Source organism: Haemaphysalis longicornis, unplaced genomic scaffold, assembly GCF_048455015.1.
Source record: "Haemaphysalis longicornis isolate Haplotype H1 unplaced genomic scaffold, Haemaphysalis longicornis Haplotype H1 scaffold_56, whole genome shotgun sequence".
Classification (NCBI taxonomy): domain Eukaryota; kingdom Metazoa; phylum Arthropoda; class Arachnida; order Ixodida; family Ixodidae; genus Haemaphysalis; species Haemaphysalis longicornis.
In genome coordinates this window covers 1133009-1152477 of record NW_027526397.1, presented here as the reverse complement: position 1 = coordinate 1152477, position 19469 = coordinate 1133009, and the positions used below count along the sequence as shown (strand labels likewise).

The 19469-nt window shown below is 50.0% G+C and overlaps 1 protein-coding gene across 1 annotated transcript in view; it reads left to right on the top strand.

Moving 5' to 3' along the window:
* The window catches only part of LOC144140921 (dnaJ homolog subfamily C member 13-like), a 145269-nt gene that overhangs the window by 26483 nt on the left and 99317 nt on the right, over positions 1 to 19469 (top strand). Inside the window, exons 8-14 of the mRNA XM_077672421.1 lie at positions 764 to 855; positions 6412 to 6590; positions 7619 to 7701; positions 12863 to 13020; positions 13086 to 13185; positions 13924 to 14031; positions 15265 to 15420. Of these exons, the coding sequence (XP_077528547.1) occupies positions 764 to 855; positions 6412 to 6590; positions 7619 to 7701; positions 12863 to 13020; positions 13086 to 13185; positions 13924 to 14031; positions 15265 to 15420 (876 nt within the window). The remainder of the gene's footprint in view (positions 1 to 763; positions 856 to 6411; positions 6591 to 7618; positions 7702 to 12862; positions 13021 to 13085; positions 13186 to 13923; positions 14032 to 15264; positions 15421 to 19469) is intronic.

Here is a 19469-nt window from a genome sequence, read left to right as displayed (position 1 = left end):
TCATTAGGTGGTGCCAGCTCTCGGAACACATTCGGGAAGTGCCAGATTCGAATGGAAAAACATCAAAATTTAAACTTGAAAGCGCCAATAGGATACTATCGATTTGAATAAGCGTGTGCAGGAAAGTGTTAACTGTAGTTTACCATGGCATTCCAGCATAACTCTCATTTTTTACTCCATGTTCCTTTTGTGGGAAATACACTAGATATTCCCCGCCCTCCAGCCAGCCGTGAAGTTGGGTGGGCTGCCAATGAAGTTATGCTGAAGTTCTTCAACAATACTATGCTGGTGTGATGGATGTGGGCAATAGGGAAAAATAAACGTACTGTGCATTTTATTTTTTCCGATTATGCACGTCGCACCAGTGTAACTTCATTGAAGAATTGTGCCGAACTGCAAGAGTTCTCATGTCACCGCAAGATCGCTTGTTTATTTGCTACTTCTCAAGCTCTACCATCACGCATCTCTTCTTGAGGACGTCTTTACGCCACTCCCTGCCACCTGTCTGTGCCGCGATCACCCTTTTAAAATTGAAACCCTTCATGTGCCGCACAGTAAATTGTGTCAGGTTGTTCATACCGCACCCAGTAATTACTGTTATCAGGACAGAGCACTCTTTTTAATGAAGCAAACCGAATACTGTCTTCACGCCCCCTTTAGGGGAAATGAATGACTGAGAATGGCCAGCCTTTGTAAGCAAAAAGATGCGAGTGCTTGGTGGCACGTGGTGTGAAAAAGGGTGCGTGCCTTGTGGGTTGCGCAGGTGTGCCGCCTGGTGCGGTTCCGGGACCAGGTGCAGCAGTTCTCCATCGAGTACGCCCAGGGAGACGCCCGACGCTACAGCTCCAGCAACCGGTCAGTGGTGGTGCCTCCTCGGCTGCCGCCCAAGCCTTGGGGTGTTCTTGCGGGACTGCCTAAAATGCCTTCTCCACCCGAAATGGGGACTGCCACACTGGAGCAAAGCAGTCACGGGAATTCACACCTGAACAACTCTCACACATCTTTCCAAGAGAGATTTCCCAGTTTTTACGATATGGGAATTCAGGTGCTTCCAGGCAGGCGGGATACTGCTGAGGAGTAACTTGATGAGGGGCTTGATGGTAGCTTGACAGTTCACATTCAAGTATCAATAGACGTCTCACTAATGGTGTGAAGGTACTGAGAACTTTCAGACACGAAGCGTTCAATGGGATGTTCAGTTTGAGTTGCAGTGTTTAGAAGCTCTGATTACTTTCAGAGTATTTCAGATTTCAAAAATACAAGTGTATACTTGATGACACTCGGTAAACTTTGTTTTTGTGAGTCGAGAGACAGGGTACTGCCAGGAAAACTTGCATGTAATGTGGGCGCATAGGTAATTCGAGGTGTAATTTGGACCACTCCTTTGAAATTTGGAGCAAATGTGCAAGCACTAGTGTTCAGTTGCAGAATGGAGCCGGGGCGCTTTCTTGGCACTGGTGATATCGGACCCACAGTCTCTGCTCCATTGCAATCCACCACTCTTTGCACCCGATTGCCACCACGGACATCATGGGCAGCTGGAAAGGTGTCCACGAATGCGGCAGCTTCGCTAATTCTCGGTTGACGCGCTCCCTGGTATCCATCTTTGGTGTGCAAACATTTCTCCCCTATAGCCACCACAGAGCCCACTTTGTGGAGGCTATTTACGACTGTGCCTTGCCTATTGTGTGGAGGTCAACCATGAGTTTTCTTCTCAACCAGAGGTTGATTAGAAAGCTTCGCATCAGCTGAGTCCAACCGAGGGTTTGCCCTAGGGCTGAGGGGCAAAGATATGAGGCTGGTAATGTGGTGGGCCAAACAGTTGCCTGACAACAAACTTGCTGGCCTGAATTCTCTATACTCGGGGACAACTTTCCGTGGCAATGGAGTGAAAGCTAGAAGGGCGGTCTTGGGGGAAGAAGGGGGGCGAGCTTTCTGCTTTGTGTTACTGCGCCAAATTACAGTGGAACTCCGATGATACGTCCCCTGGTTTTACAGCAACCCACTTCTTATGACATAAACTGTGGTCTTGGCGAACTCCACATAGGAACCATGCATTAAAAACCCCAATACTAAAACTCTTGGGTGCACGCGGTCTGCTTCATACGACGGACTCTGGCGGGGATAAACCAGCGTTTCTCTCATCTTTTACACTGCTTCGTCACCTCATCCCAACCTTCAATAATTCTTAATCCCCATCCACGCTGCTTGATGTGCAAAGGTCCACAAACGATCTGCTGAACAGACGCAAGCAAGCAGGCGTGTATTGGTGGGCGGGAGTTAACCGTCGACGGCCCCACGTGGCAGCAGAACACCAACACACCAATCGCGAGAAGTCAAAGTCCAAGTGGCCGGTAGACCGCAGATTTGAAGCTACCATCGGGTTGACGAACGTGGAAACACATCGTACAACGCAACCTTACGGCGATGACCGAACACCCGTTTTCCTCGCCCGCTGAAGTTTCTTCCTTTCGCAGCGCTCTCTTCCCCTCTTGCTTTTCAGTGTCTTTGAAAGCTGCATTATCGCTTGGTTGCTTTCTTTCTGCTGCCTGATACTATCCTTCATTTCATTGGGCTTGGCAGTTTCGCAGTCTCGCCTTTTTCCCTCTCAATTCGCTTGGCTGCGTCAGTCCAACATGGGTCAACCTTCTATCTCACGCGCGCGCGAGGTGGGGCTTGGTGGACCAGCGCCTGACAGCGTGGGGTTTGCGTGGCGTGCGGTGCATGGCTGGCGGGCTAGCAAAGAAGCCATGAAGGGAAGGGGGCACAAAATAGGCGTTTTTTTTGTTTTAGAAACTTGGGATTTTAGCTAAAGGTTTACACATTATGTGAGAACGCACTGAATACAGTACAGTGGAATCTCGGTGATACGAATTCGGTTGATACGAATTTTCAAAATTCCCCGGCGAAAATGCATTGTATGCAATGTAAAAAAATTCGGATGATCCGTACGCATTTATCACTCCTGTGCGGGAGATACGAACACGCGAGCCGCGAGCAGACGACTGCGGCGTGGACGGGAGGCGGGAGTGTTGGTGCAGCCGTGTGGCCTTGGTTGCATGCGGGCACAAAAGCATTAGTCCTCCCCCGCTGACGGTAATCCTCCTCGTGGTTGTTCCGAACAGAACGTTTCGCCCTCTCGACGCCTGGTCTTTCTCCCTCGCTTCTTTTATATCCCGCTACAATCTCTTCTCTCTATACCTTTCGTTTCCGCTGGCTGCAGCTCGGGTGCCTCTAGCGTCCATTTTTGTATTACACTTTTTTTAATAAACCACGGCAATCAAGCGTTCCCTCATTTCTGACGGTGAATACCTTCGCCATTTTGCCTTCTCCACAACCCTCGCTTCCGAGGTCTTGCCCCGCACTCTAGTTACCCTGTTGTCGCCTTGCCGTGTTGCCTGCGCCACTTGCTCGTTGATTATGTTGAAGTGTGAACCGCGTGGGGCGTTTTCTGCTCACGAAAACGCGCCGCCACGAAATACCACCTGCATTCTGCGCACGGCGCGGCAAGCGGCGGCAACATGGCGGCATCACCGGCCGCGAAGTGGTGCGGGTAGCTCGACCGACCGCTTCTGCTTGTACAGTAAAGGAGCTGATAATGTGGGTGAAAACGACACTATAAAGCATCGTCTGCGTGGGTAGGAAAAGCGCCAATGAAATATCCGCAACCGCGGTAAGCCTAAACATCTCCCGCGGGGCCAACGGGCTGTCCGGAGCATTTTCAAACTGCCGCCATGAAGAGCGCGCCTCGCCTCGATGCATTGACGCAAGTCGGCAGGCTCCTCCCACTTTTCTGAGCGAGGTAGAATCTGTCGCGGTAGCGAAATCGTCAACACGGGCGTGAAAATAACGCGCGCGCAACGCCAACGCACACAAATCGCATGCGGTTCATGTGCGCACATCGCGTCGACGATGAGCACGCGTTCTTTTGACTCCCACGTTGACGATTCGGGCCGGCACCCCGGCACCAGCCTCTACCTCGGTTGCCGCGAACGGCAGTGGGAAGAGCCTCACGACTTCCGCCAATGGAGAGACGTGTGCCTCATGGCGGCGATATTGAAGCGTTCGCAGCAGCTGGCTGAGCCACCTCCGCGGCAGATATTTAGCGCGGACGGCATTTTATAGCGAGGTTTTCTCCCACACTGTGAGCTCCTTTCTCGCATGAGCAATTTAGTTTACACATTGAGCTGCGTTTTAACAAAAGGATACAAGCGGTCGCTGAAGCTATCTGCACCTCTTCACAGCAGGAACCGCCGCCTGTCACATGCACGGCACTATTCCATTTTTTCTTGTTTTCTGATGATACGAATTTTCGGGTGATACGAATATTTTTGCCGCCCCTTGAGATTCGTAGGACCGAGATTCCACTGTAGTTTAAATACGTTCTTAACCCACCTATTGTGTGAGACCGTCTACTAGGCCGGCATTTACCCAAACCCCGGTCATCGGCTCTTTCGCGTGGTCCTTTGAAAGTCGTATTATCAGGGTTCCACTGTAGTTCCCAATAAACTGATTTTGGTTTCAGTTTCGGCGTGACAAATACGCCTTTGCTACGGTTCATCTCATTGTATAAGCTCCGTGGTTGAGTGCGCTGAACTACAATCACCGAGCATTCAGGCATATTGGCGCGTCCTTCCCTACGTTTCAATTGTTTCTCAACACAAGCCAACGCTTTTGCTGGAGAATTCGGACCGACTTAATAAATTACAGCATGGATGATACCGTCCAACTCTGTATTATTCAGAAATGACGTGAATTTTGTGAGCGCTGCAGTTTTGAGGGCATGCACTGACACGTACATTTTTCTTGGGCTGAAACTGGCCCGCACCGCGGACGTGTGTAGCATGCTTAAATAGTGCAGGCACGGAATAACGAAAGATCAGCATGCACGCGCTACGGTGTGAAGTCGGATCCCATTTGGATCGCATTGTGTGTTGGGGGGTGGTACTATTGTACTGTTGCACTCTTGTCTTTCCGTAACTCGAGGTGGTTTTGCAGTCGCCAAACGAAGCCGTTTTACCCTTTGGGGACTTCAGGGTATCACTCAGGGTACAGGATGGGGCAACACTCGCTTACGCCGGCAAGCTGGCTAACTGAACGAAATGTGGAAGTGATGGAGAGTCCCGGTTGCGCCATTCTCATATACCTACGTTGCAGCCAACTTGCGTCATTTGTTTCGGCGTTCTCAAGCTTCTTGAAAATCTTACGCGCGAGTGAATTGGTGACCTACTGTAGGGAAAGGAGGCATCCGTCGAGTAGGACGGCATGTTTTTTTCCTAAGGAGAACCTAAGTGATGCCAGTGGCGAACGCTGCAACCGAAAAAAGCTAGAAATCTAAAAAGTAATGCTCTCTGTTTCACATATTCAAGGGTAAAAAAATAAGAACTGCATATTTTTGCTTGGTCCTGTGGCTGCTCTTCTCATGAAGGCAAAAAGTGAAAACGCCTGTGTGTGGAGATTTTAGTGCACATTAAAGATCCCCGGCAGGTGGTTGAAATTAAAGCCGGAGCCCTCCACTATGGTACACTTCATAGACCAGGTGTAGATTCGGCGTGTTGAACTCTACAATCATCATCAGCACTCTGCCGTGCAAATTGCCAGTTTGCTCCCAACATTCCGGAGATGCTTTTCTGGCACTCTTATAGCGCTTTCCATTGGGCGAACAGGAGCACTTCTAACTGCACTCAAAGTGCTCTCGCAAGGTCTGGCGTCTTCCAGTGGTCGGGCAGGAGCAGGGGCGTTGTGTTTCATTGGTCGAGGAGGAGCACTTTTTTGGCGCCGAGAACAGCCGAGAGCAGTTCTCGATACTCCCTCGCCAGTGGCGGAGTAACAGGGGTCGCTGAGGAAGTCACATGACCTCTTTTACATCACTTCTGGTTTTATCCCCGGGGTGGCGGAGGAAAAATGGCGGAATCCAGCAGCCACGATAGTCGTTCAGTGCGTATGGCAGCAGCTAAGCTCCGCCGTCTGAACGAGGAATTGCTGCTACTTTAACACTCGTCGCCTACTTTATCATTCGTCGCCGTGAGGAAGGCAGACACAAAACCATTGACACGTATCTGGCAAAACTGGCGCGGAATAACTGCGTGCGGACAACACGAGCGCGCGAAATGCTCCGGGAAGCAAGCGCGGGGAAAGTTTGGTCACATGACCCTTAACATCACGTCCTCCCTCTCTTTTCTCTGCTCCCGGAGCAGCGCGAATGTTTCATTTGCGGAACGAAAACACACGTCCCCGTTACTCCCATGTGCTGCTCTGGCTGCTCGCTGCACTTGCTCCTGTTCGCCCAATGGAATTCGCCATTAGTTCTCTTTGGTGCTGCTTGTACTTTTGAGTTGTTCAATTTGTGAAGTGTTTCTGCGCAATAGTTGTGTCATCCTTTGGTTGCCCCCACCTTCTCCCCTTTGGCAGGGACGCGCTGCTGGCGACACTGGTGGACGGGGTGCGTGCGTCGGGCAACGAGGGTGTGCTGGTGTCCGGCTGGCCGGGCCAGTGGGGGCGGGGCCGCCGGGTGGGGCCCCTGGGATGCCCGCCCGACGAGGACGTCGAGGCCAGCTACCTGCGCATGCTGCACACGCCCCCAGCCATGGGTGCGTGTACTGGTCAGGGGCACGGGGTCGTTGTCCACGTGAGTCTGTGAAATGGGCGAGACAGTGTCTGAAGCCGCTCTCGAGCATGGCAACTGCTGCAGCTGGCCACAGCGCGTGCAGGGAGCACCAACACGGGGGTGAGAATAAAAAAGCATTGCCGTTCTTGGCTCCCCGTCATTTACAGTTCATAACTCGCTTGTGGAAAAGTTAGTGCCCTCTAGTGATGTGGGTATGCGACCGCTAGATTCTAGGCCTAACATCATGCTTTGACATCGGTGCCCTCAGCTGAACGTACGGTATGTCTTATGTCTTGTCGTATGTCGTATGTCTTGTCGTATGTTGTATGACAACCTTGGCATGTTGTATGACGTGTCATGACATCATTTTGCATGTCATAAGGCTTGACCAGAAGGTTGCCCATTGTTAAGCCTAAACATTGAACGTTAAGCCTAACGTTGTTAAGCGCCATTAAACGTTCCTAGGCTTAATGTCCTAGACTGGCACCAGTTGGAAAAATGACTCATTCTTAGACTTAACATGCTGAAGGAGTATCTACAGTGTCTGTTTTCCGTGTAGAAAGAAATGCGCAAAACAAATTGGCACATACATTCACCTTTGCAAACATCAGAGCTTAAAAAGCCTCGTACTGAGATTGCCCCTGCATAGCTGAATTTGGCGATAGGGTTTTTTTTTTTTTTTATTACTGACAGGTACAGGAGAGAGGTTGTTGGAGCATCTTAAAGAGGGAGAAAACAGCGGTGTCAGTCAGCTGTTCATTCGGATGTCTTCCTAGATTGTGATTGCTTTCGAAGGTTATTGCATGTGCCCGGTGATTATGTAGTTTTTGTGGTGGGTTTCTGTTTTATGTAATTCTTTCCCTAGCTGGGGACATTCGAGATTCGTGATGACACGGGTTCACTGCATGTGTGTGTGTGTGATTTCTTCCCAAGCGAAGTTGGCAGTGCTTTCTCTTTTCCGTCTTGGGAGGCAGTGGGTGCAGCTGTCCCTGGGCGTGTGTGTGTGTGCAGGGAACTGGAGCTTTGCTGAGCTGCTGCTGCGCTTCAACAGCAACGTGCCTTACAGTGGGCTCCTCAACACAACCAACAAGGAGGCAAGTGGCCTGGGGGCTCTCTTTCAGGGGCAGGGAAGCTTGGGTGGGGAAGGGGACGTTAGCGGCGGGAAGCATGATGTTTGTGACAGGGGCCCAGCTGTCATGCTTGTTGCTGCTCGGTCCATGCACTACTCAAACCTTGGTGTGCAGATTTTTCAGCATGTTAGAAGTTTGGGCTGGTTGGTACATCTTTTGCAGACAGCGGAAACAGCGCAATGGAAGTGACAAAGAAGGACAACCAGACGATGCAGTTATTTTTTAAATTTCCCAATCTTTGCTCCTAATAAAAACGCGTGTTTTCTTTTTGGCGATTTAACGGATGAACTTATCACTACACTTTCAGCTTAATGAAGTTGGCGCGCATTGCTTGTATGTACCAGGGCTTCCTTTTGATAAGTAAATGGAATTTTAAGCCCAAGAAGCCAATCATTTCCGGGCGTCCTTGAGTATGAAAACGTAGCCGGCAAATGGCACTCGTCAAGCAGAAAAGCAGACCGTACCGCTGAGCTGTCTCCAGACACATGCAAGCGACAATTGCTCGCCTGCCCAAGCCCTGTCCGTGTGTTGTGGATTCGCCGGGACACGCTTCCTGCCCACACTGGCAGATCGTGCCTGCCACCGAAGAGACCTCCCAGGGCCGCTACCAGTTCTTCCAGTATCTTCCGTAGAACTGTTGGTGGAAGACGAGAACCTCCGCCGCGCCACGCGTGCTTTACTTCCACCGCGTGGAACTGACCTCCCCAGTGGGCTCGCTTGCTGGGAGGAGGTCCTTCTGCGGAGGCTTCGGGTTGGGGTGGCGTTATCCCCAGCTGTTACCCACGCTTGGCCTGCCCGATATCGCGCTCCGTTTGCGGATACCTGCCCCTTCTGTGTTACTCCTGCGTCAGAAGCCAACGTTGAACACCTGTTGTGGGCTTGCTCAGGTCTTAGAGACGCCCGAATGCAACACCTGGGACGCACAGGGCTCCATCCTGGGAGAACCCCAGATCTCGAGCGTTGGATATGGGAACCCCAGCCCTGGTCTCTTGTTGAATTTTTCCGTGAAACAGGTGCAGTGTTGTACCTTTAACACTTCCTGTCATGCCGTAGGGCAATCTATCGCAATTAAAAAAAAAACAATCGTGCTGGGTGCTTTTGTCAACAAAAACTTGGGGGGAATTCAGACACTCTGGAAAGAAGCGCCAAGTGGAGGTGGACTCCGGACCACTTGGGCGAGGACAAAAGACAACGAGCATAGCCGCCATCAGTGTCTGCCAAACACGAAGCACATCCATTGAAAGCGGCGCGCAAATCATGGCCGCCTTTAGGTGGGGCTTTATACTTGCACAGATTGTAAGGGGCACACCCAAACTGGTTTCGAAGCATTGTGAAAAGTTTCTAGCTGGGCTGTATGAACACTGTAGGCACTGGCTTGCTATCAAATATTAGCCAAAGTTATGTATCCTACATTTGCTTGTGATATACATAAGAACAGCTGGTGCTTTTCACATTATTGCTGCAGTTTTGTTAATGGGCTGCTGGCAGCTGTGACGATTGCTCTTACCTTCTCTAGCCTTATTTGGATTACTGAATTGGGCAGACCTCGACGTGACAAAGTTCGCGATCGAACAAACTTTTTGGCTACATGTAGGACGTTGTAGTGTTGATGTTAGACTCGGATAGTTTTGAGCCGCTTTCTGGAATACCACTGTAGTGAGCACATTTGGAGGCTGCACCAGGTTTATCGACCATTTACAACAAGCAGTTAGGCTTGTCTAAAACTAGTGCCACACTCCACATTAGTGACTTTTGAGCATGTGACAGTTTCGGATTTTACTGTAGACTGCCATGATGGGCTGAAAAGTGCGATGTTAGCAAAATAAGGAAGGCTCGGGGAAATGTTGTCAACTCGTTCGGAGCTCGTGTTGGTCGTCAGAATGCGAAGCAGAACATTTGTGGAAGCGCTGTAATGCACAGAAATATGCCAAAGTCTCGGCGCGCCGTCACCACTCGTGATTCAAGCATTGTCTCCCGACAGGTTTGGTTCCCCCCGTAGACTCAATGTAGCACGCTCATTGCTACAGGCAGATCACACAAAGCGTGGAAAAGCAGCGAAAAAACGTTTGCATTTATAAACTGCAGCTGTGGATTGGACCTTACGTTTACCATAACATTTTTCCCTCTTATTTTTGTGTTGAAGGTGATGATAGAGTAGTGAACTTTTTATCTTCCCACCAATGCAATATATTCTCGTAGAAACTGCTGCCAACTTCATCTGTGTAGGCAGATGTGGGCTGTAAACTTGATTACTTTGAACCTGCATCTCTTAGTTCGCTTGGTGACAATAATGATGGAAACTCACCCACGGTACTTGTTATTTCCATACTGTAGCCAACCGATTTTTCTGTCCTGGAGGGGAATGAAAAATAGTCCGAATAAAAGAGCACCCCGAAAAATCCGCAAGTTCAGGAAAGTCTGAAATATCCAGCAAGTCCGAATTTTCGGAGTCTGAAAAAACGGTCGGCTACTGTATTTGTCAAGAAGCCAACCCCCTGATTCATTTTTCCTCAGGGTTGCCCATGGTAGCTCAGAATATGCCTGCTTGTCGGCACCGTAAACTCTTCTCGTGTCCTCTGGTTTGGCTCAGTGCTGAGGTGTCCCGTTTAGTTTCGGAGAGTTCGTGCAGCACTGCAGAGAAGCCATCTTTGCTAGCAGCAGTTTGACTGTCAAATATGGTGACATGTACCGTATTTTCACACGTATAAAACGCCCCTGCATATAATCCGCACCCCCACTTTCAGCCCACCGGAAAAGAAAAAAAAAATCCTCTCGTATTGCCCGCACATTTGATACAGGAAAGGGTGCACCAAAGCTGCTGCTCGAGCAAGACTTCCCATACCATGTATACAGAAAAAGCATACATTTAGCAAGTAGAATACACTGACTGCAAGGCGAAGGTCACAATTCACTCAGTGTCACTGCTCTCGCTAGAGCTATGGAAGGCTGAGTCACTGTTATTGCGTAGGAGCTTCATGGCATAATGCGCATTGCCGTGAAGCTGCACTAAAGAAAACACCCAGTGTATAATCTGCACTCGTACTTTGCCACTGAAATTTTCGCATTTTTGGTGCGGGTTATATGCGCGAAAATGCAGTAGTTCCCATCGGCAGCCTGTCTGGACCCAGGGAGTGTTAGCACTTTCAGCTACACTGCTGTTGTGCCTGCTGCCTTGGGCAGGTGCTCAACAGCAACTGGGGACTGAAATATGATTTAGTAGCGTAACTGACTGGCCTAGTTGGTATTCCATTATGTACAGTTCAGCGCAAGAATAGACGGGGATACGGCGTTCTTGTGTTGTCTTTGCTAGTCCCTGTCTATTTTTGCGCTGAACTGTACATAACGGGGACTGAAGGCTGGGAAGTTGTTTGCCAGTTCATTTTGGGGGGTCTTTGGCCAAACACTACACCAAGGAACCCCATTCCTTTCATTGGTGAGGATTTGTGTCCTGGGGAGCTCTTTGTAGTATGGTTGCTCATCAGGTGCAGCCTCCCTGGTGTCTGGCAATGTTATATAAACCTAGACAGACCGGGCAGCATTTCAGGCCTGTAAGGAAGATGGAAGGTAGAACCCCATTAGGAGCTGACCAGGGACACAATACCGTATTTTCGCGCGTATAAACCACCCCTGCATATAATCCGCACCCCCAATTTCAGACCGCCGCAAAAGAAAAAACATCCTCGCGTATTGCCTGCACATTTGATAGCAAAGCTACTGCTCAAGCAACACATCACATACTACAGTCATGTCTCGTTAATATGGATCCCGTTAATATGGGCACACCGCAATATGGACAAAATTTTCGGCAACCGGTCTCTCGCCATGCAATTCTGCCCCGTTAATATAGAAATCCGCAGTCCGGACTATAGACGGCTATTTGGGGGATGAATCGGGCAAATAAATGCATTTTTGTCTCGTTGTTATGGACACCCGTCCACAAAGCAAAAATTATAAAAAATGACTCGTGAGTCGTGACCACCAGAGGCCCCAGCGCGTACCAGAATTCACTGTTGGCCGAAGCATACAAAGCTTGAAGCATGCATTTATCTCGGAGTGCTCTTCCCTCAAGTACCGTTGAATTAGATAGAGAACATTCGTACTCAGCGAGCACCACTCTAGGGTATGCAGGGTGTCACCCGTTCCCTATCAAAGAAGATTTTTCGGCGTGGCATATGCCGGAAAGAGCCAGTCTTGTAGCTCAGAACAAGATAACAGAACGACAGTAGTTCATGCCAATATTCGCTGCGCAGAATAGGCAATGCTGTACGCTTCCCTGGCTTTCTTTCTCTATATCTCTGGTCAGTTCGGCGGACGCAATGGCTGGTGGTAAGCGTGAACAGACTGAGGTTTCCGCTCAGATGAAAAAAAAGGAAATGTGCCAATTGAAAAGTGAGGCGCCTTCAGCATCTGTTCGGTACGTGAAAGCTATGCTATGGAAGAGGGAAATCCGAAGGGAGGGAGCTGCTGCTCGGTGCAAAAGAAAACGTGTAGAAGCATTAGCCTTGTTCAACGATTATTCCTTGCTGTTTGGGTTTTTGGCCTTGATTCGCTAATATGGACGACTCACATTATGGATGATTTTTCTGGGGAACGGAGGCGTCCATATTAACGAGACATGGCTGTATATGTAGATAGAAAAAAGCGTATATTTAGCAAGTAGACTGACTGCAAGGCGAAAGTCACAATTCACCAATAAAATTCAATTGTTAGAGTGCGCTCGTCCTTGTTTTTTTCTTCCTTGTCCCGGTATGTTTTGCGCAGTTGCTGCCACAGAAGGCTTAGTCAGTGTTACTACATAGGAGCTTCACGGCAGAATGCGAATCGCCGTGAAGCTGCACTAAAGGGAAAACACCGCGTATTATCCGCACCCCTACTTTGCTACTGAAATTTTCACATTTTTGGTGCGGGTTATACGCGCGAACATCCAGCATTAGGCGCCCTTTGTCGATGCGCCCAATATGTGACATGAAAGCTCAGCTGCACATAGCTCCCAGTCATTAGGTAGTATATGAGGGAGGGAATGGCAAGGGCAGGTTACACGCAAGTTGTCGCATACCGGAGCATTACAGTGTATCGTTCGGGGTCCGCCTACCCCTGTACCCACCCTGATCTTGCACCTTAACAGGGCTTCTTTGGGGACAACAAGGAGCGTCAGGTGCAGCAGGCGCTGCTGTCGGTGCTGGACCAGGAGCTGCCCGAGGACCTGGTGGAGGCCCAGCTGCATGCCCTGCGCCGCCTGTTTGCCTCCCGGCCGGGGTTCGCCGCCTTCAACCAGATCTCCAGGTACTGTAGGACTGCTATGGGAGAGACGGAAGAGAGGAGGACTGGGCACTTTTGGCTCCTCGCAGGGTGCGCGAGCGCGTCGGCATGCTTGTGGTCAAGGCGCTCAAGATGGACGACGCCGGCGTGGCCCACGCCACCATTGACATGCTCTGCGCCCTCATGCAGGCACGTGCACGTCCCTCCCTTTCTATCGGTGGGGGGGAGAGAACTTTGATTACCGCGCAGCAGTCCCCACGCTTAGTCCTTGCGTTGTTGGGCTCTTGCATGAACGTTTATCGCAAACCCGCTGTGAGGCACGGACTGGCGCCCCTGACAGGTCTCGCCTCCCTTGAGGTCTCTCCCAGTGGGCCTGCATGGGTGGTGGACACTGCTCTAGCACACTTTTCAGCTGTGAAGCCTTTGTAGTCTTACGCCCCCAAGATATTGTGCAAGAGGTTGCAGACTAGAGAGAAATGAACGTTGAAATGGAAACCATTTCATATTTTAGAATAAACAGGTAAAGCATGTTGACATAAAGAGCATAAATCCACGCATAAAGCACTTTTAGTGATGTTGCACTCGCGCCATACATATTTCATCGACAAACATGTCTTTCTAGATGGCCGCCAAAGGTACTGGAATATCTCAAGTCATTGGGGGGAGGGGGTAATAGGGGCAGCAATGACCCATAACATTGTGGCAGTTTTTCCTCTCCTTAGCATCGGATGTCCCTGTGCCGTGAAAGCCCTTTGCCAAGTTTCCAGCCTGGAAGCCGCTCTCTCGAACCTGTCTCCATGCCCTCCTATTGATGTGTCTGCCCCACGTGTAGTGTTTGCAGGCACGGTTGAAGCTGGGATGGGGGGAGGGTGGGAGTGGTGTCAGAGGTGGTGGCAGTGACCGCGTGTGCCCTTCCTTGCACTGCAGCCGATGCACGAGGGGGGCGACCTGTACCACGAGCAGCAAAACAAGTGGGCCCTGCTGTCCAACAAGGCCTTCCTCGAGAACCTGCTCGCCATCTTTGTGCACCACGTGGTGGGTCACCCCTCCCCCTCCTTTCTGGGCGAGGGTACCTGTGAATGCACTCGGTTTCTCTTTCTCTATTTTTTTTTTTAAGTGTGGCTGCTGCACTTTGCTCCACTTTGCTGCACTTTGCTCCGGGGTGTTTGTACGCCCTGCAACGGGCAGAAAAGAAAAAAAGAGTGTCCAGGAATCGGTAGACGCTGGATGGCCGCTTTCTCAGCCTCTATCTCAACACCTGCGAGGGACTTGGTATTGGCCAGGCATTCTTAAACACACCTGCAAAGTATGGCTCCTCTTCTAGCAAACGTAGAGCTACTATATCAAAAAATTAGTTTGCTACCGTGATTTTGTGCAACAAGTGTAAGTAAAAAATAATGAGAAACGTCCGTTTCGATTTTTTTTTTTTAGATTGAGGCTAATTATGAGGCTTATTGTGCTGACAATTTGTGCTGACAAATGAGGCTTATTATGCTGACAATAAAACTGCGGGAGAACGTGTGTTATGTTTTGCATATATGTTTGCAGTCAAGTATAAACAGCTAAACTTGCATTGGCATTTGGGCAACATATTCCAAAGCAATGCACCGTGCTCTCGCTGCTGCTGTTCTGATTGCATGCCTACTTTTAACTGTATCCATACCAGGGGAAAAGTACCCTTTTTTGTGGGTTCCAGTAAGGTTTTTCTTGTGCAAGAAATGTTAGGTTCAAAAATATTAGAGGCTTATGAACATGAAGCCAAATATATATGCTTTTTAATGGTATGGTTATAGAGATGGAAGGGAGGGTCAAATGGAAAATTAAATTTGTCATGCACAGATTCTTGCCAAAGGGTGGAAATTTTTTTTTCAAAAATGAGCTTACATGTTAGAATAAAAAGAATTTAAAAACATTTTGGAACATGCAATGTATTTTTTATTTGCATTAGCAAAAATTGAAGTCCTAGGTTGGGTGGTTTGTCAGCTACGAGAAATAACTTGCAGCCCTTTCAAACCCTGGTTTTTTTTTGTCAGTTCCAGTAGAGCTCTTAATGCTAGAAAGGACACAAACACTGCAGCGGCGGCTTTTTCCCCCATTGTAGATGCTGGTGAAGCAACTGCAAGTAAGCGAAGAGTGAAGCCACCAACTGCAGAATAAATTTGGAATGTGGCACTTTTTTCCTAGCCACAGGGGACAGGTAGTGCAGCTAGCTGGTGCTTCAAGAGAGAGCCTGACTCATGAGCGACTCCTTGCTGGGTGGCGATGCAGGAGCGGGGCACGGGTGCCCTGGTGGTGAGTGCCCTGCTGGACCTGCTGACGTTTGCCATGTGCCCGCCGTACAGCGAGACGACGGACGGGGCTCAGTTCGACGCACTCCTCGAGCTGGTGGCCTCGCATGGGCGCGTGGTCTTCCAGCTCTTCCAGGTGAGGCCCTCCCTGGCATGGCTCGGTGAACGGGGCCCTTTGGAAGGGTGCCCTCACGCCAAGAGGAAACGGCCGTCCCGTTGCCCCTTAGGGTTATGTGTACTTGTATTGAGAGAGGCGTGTTGTGCAGGGAACAGTGAAGAAATTGTACGGAGCTCCCCGGCACACCCCTATGCAGAGAGTGCTAGCTACAAGCTGTTAAAGCAAAGCTTTCTAGCTCTACCAGCCAATGGTTCTTTTGTGGCATGCGGGACAACAAACTCCCAACACGGCGGAGGTGGCGGCGGAGAGGACGAGGTTGGGGGGGGGTTTACTCATGGAGCACACTGTGGATGGCGCGGCAAATTTACCCAGCGTTACCGCGTGGAAGTGCATGCTCGCCGGCGGCGTTCGTCTCCGCTGCACGCTGCCTTTGCACGGCTTTGTTGACTTGTTCGACGGCACCTCCAGGGTAACCCGCATCACACGGAATTATTAAGTGCTCGTACAGCAAAGATACGCTAAGGATTGGTTTTCAGAGCGGAAAAACAAAATGTAGAGACCACGTACAGACCATGTACAGACATCTGGCCGCTAGAAAAGCACTACCTTTGGCACACCGCTTGCCACGAATGGGACTCCGTTTCATAAATTGGGGAATACCAATTCAGTTGTGTTTTAAGAGGTATTACAAAAGGTGAAAGGAGCAACTGGTCCTGATAAATGCCAATTATAAAAGTTCCCGCAGCTTTCTCGTAAATATCAAACCTAACTAAACTAACTAGTTTAAATCGGTACAAATGGGAATCCCTAAGCTCACATGCCGAATTGTTTCGGTGTCCGCGCTTGTGTCGTGCGGTGGTGGAGCCCCGAGGTAGCACATCAGGATGGCTAGGTTCCGCTGTCTGACCCATCGAATGATGCTCCTCGCCGTTTTCTTTCTGCGGACGCACATTCATGCTACAGCGGCGGCGTCCGCCGTCTAGCCTGGCCGTGGCCGACGCTTCTGTGTTTGGGACGCCACCTCTGCGAATTCTAAGTAACGGCTGGCAGAATCTCTGGTTTCACTCTTTGTAGAGCCACGTGTGCGAATTCAAGTGACGTCGCATGGGCGATTGTTGTGGGTGTCGTTTAAAGCTTTGCTTTCCAACCACCTTCACAGCGTGGATTGGAGCCAGTTTTTTAACCATGGGGTTTTAAACCCTGGAGTTTCTTAGAGTACAGTCGAGTCCACTTATAACAATACCGGTTTTAACAATATATCGGATATAACAATGGACAGCCGCGGCACCGTCAGCTTTTCATTGTATTCTATGGCAAAATAAACCGCTTATAACAATGCTGTCATGATGCAATATCGGTTATAACAATTAAATGTGGGCACTGGAACCAACCCTGAACGAAACAAAAATGCAAAAACGCTGCGACAATGCCACCCCAACCCCGCCTATTACGCAAAAGGGCATGAGAGCATACGCGCGGCGGCCAGGCGATAGCGCACTTGGCCTCGCACGCGGCCAAAGAGGCTCGCGTCGAAGAGGCTCGCATGCCACCGCTGCTTTCGCCTGCCGCGGCGACGCGGAGGAGGGGGAGGAGGACCGGATGGGCGCCTCAACGGGTAGTGGGGCAGTCCATTCTGAGGGTGCGCCGCCTGTAGGAAAAGCACCGGGGCGCCTAAGCCGCCGCAGCAGCAGCGCTGTGTGCACTGTGCCGACCTCCCCTATTCTTCGCTAATTTGGCCACGTCTCCAGCTCCGCCGTTTGCACGTGTTCCGAGTCTGGTGCTTACCAGCGTCGTTTTCCTTGCCTGTTGTCACTGTTCCTGTTCTGTGGTCACTGTCGCCTCGATCCTCCTGTCCCCGCACGCGCGGACATCATTGCGCGCACAACAATGCTCTTGTTTGTCACGTTTTCTTTGTTATTTTCGGCATAACCCGCTTATAACAATAATCGGTTATAACAATGATATTTTCATGGCACCTCAATATTGTTATAAGTGGACTCGACTGTATTTTATAAGATACACAGAATTGAGAAGTGATACGATTGACGGCAATAAAGGAAGATAGGTTGCAGCCGACAAAACTTGTGACCAGCGAGCAGCGCCCCTGGCAGCCACTGCTCACTGAAGGAGTTCCTCCTGGTAGATTTTCTTTGCATAATGGGTCCCCCTTGTGGTCCCCTCACTTCCTTTTGGGACCCTGTACCATAGAATGAGACTAATTTGCTAAAATACGAGGGGTCCTTGTGCTATCGCCTCTCCCCATAGGCACGGCTTCCTATCTTTGCGCATTAGCAACACTTCCATAGAATAGGCACCTCTTCAGCCAAGGGCTGCTTGTCTGGCTGCGGAAACAAGTTCCTTCGGGAAGCAAACACCCTGGTTTTGTGCAGTGCACGACGGCTTTAGTATACCCTCTATGTGCAACACATGCTCCTCACGGAGTAGACTGCGAGGGAGAGGCCTTGCGCTACATTACCAAAAATGCTGGTGCAATCTTGGTTTGAACCCTTTTGTGACCGTGGAAAAATCGGTTGTTTTTGGCTAGTCCAGGAAATATTTTTTTCTCATTGCTGAAAGTGATTGATGCCAAAGGGTAAGGTATGAAATGATAGAGGAAGGATAGGACTTTCCAACAGTAGTAATGTCAAACAACAGATTTATTACAAATTCTGTCAAAAAAATTATCAAAACAAAAGAAGTAACAAAAAGAAAAAAATGAAAACATCAATGCTACTTTGCACAGGGGACACAAAAAAAAATTTAAAATAAATAATTGGAACATTGTTCAATGAGCTCAAGTCGAAAAGCGAACTGATCAAAATGCAAGCTCCATGACAGCTCCCCAACTTCTGGATGCTGCCGACGAAACCGACGGCTCTGACGAAGCACCGCGCGTTACCCTGGAGCGCAACGCCAAGGTTAACTACGGGCCACCTTTGCGGAGAGAACCCGACTCTTTGTGCAGCCGGTGCCAAGTGGTCTTGCCCGAACAAAGCCGACACTCTGCAGATAAGAGCTGTGACTTTTAGAAGAGGAAGGATCCGTTTGCATCAACGCACGTCTGCGATAAAACGGCCGAAAGAGAAAGTGAAACTCACCGGCGAACACCTGTTGATGTTCCGGGGCACTTTAGCGCATTTTTGCCATAAGTGCTAAAGTCTGACGTATCAAAGTCGTCTTCCGTGTCTGTGCTGCCGGCATCATCCACAGATTCCAGCTCAGATCTATTGGAGTAGGCCAATATTTGCCGTTCGCGTGAAGCATTGGTGAACGGCATCAACGCCATAACCGAAACCACGTGAGCTCATCTTCCCGCCGGCGGAGGACATTTAAAAATCCCCCTGCAGTGGAGAAAAGAAACACGAAAACGAAAGTGATGAAATACTTCCTCCTTTACCCTTTGGATATGGCGGTGGCTGTCCAGAAGCGCTCGGAGAGCGCCAAAATTTGAATTTGTTTTCATCAATAGCATACTACAGTGGAATCTCGGTCATACGAATCTCAAGGGGCGGCAAAAATATTCGTATCACCCGAAAATTCGTATCATCAGAAAACGAGAAAAAATGGAAATGTGCCGCGCACGCGACAGGCGGCGGCAACATGGCGTCGGCTCTTGCCGTGAAGAGGTGCAGGTAGCTTCAGCGACCACTTCTAATCTTTTGTTAAAACGCAGCTCAAGGTGTAAACTAAATTGCTGATGCGGGAAACGAGCTAACAGTGTGGGAGAAGCACTATAAAAAGGCATCCGCGCCAAATATCCGCCGCGGAGGTGGCCCAGCCAGCTGCTGCGAGCGCTTCGAAATTGCTGCCATGAGGCACGCGTCTCCCCATTGGCGCAAGTCCTGAGGCTCCTCCCACTGCTGTTCGCGGCTACCGAGGCAGAGGCTGGCGCCGGGCTGAATCGTAGACGTGAGCGTCAAAAGAACGTGCGCTCATCTCCGACGCGACGCGCGCACACCACATGCGATTCGGGTGTGTCGGCGTTGCGCGCGCGTTCTTTTGACGCCCGCGTTGACGATTTCGCCCCCACGCTGGGGTACTCGGAAAATGATGCGCGAAGCGCGTGG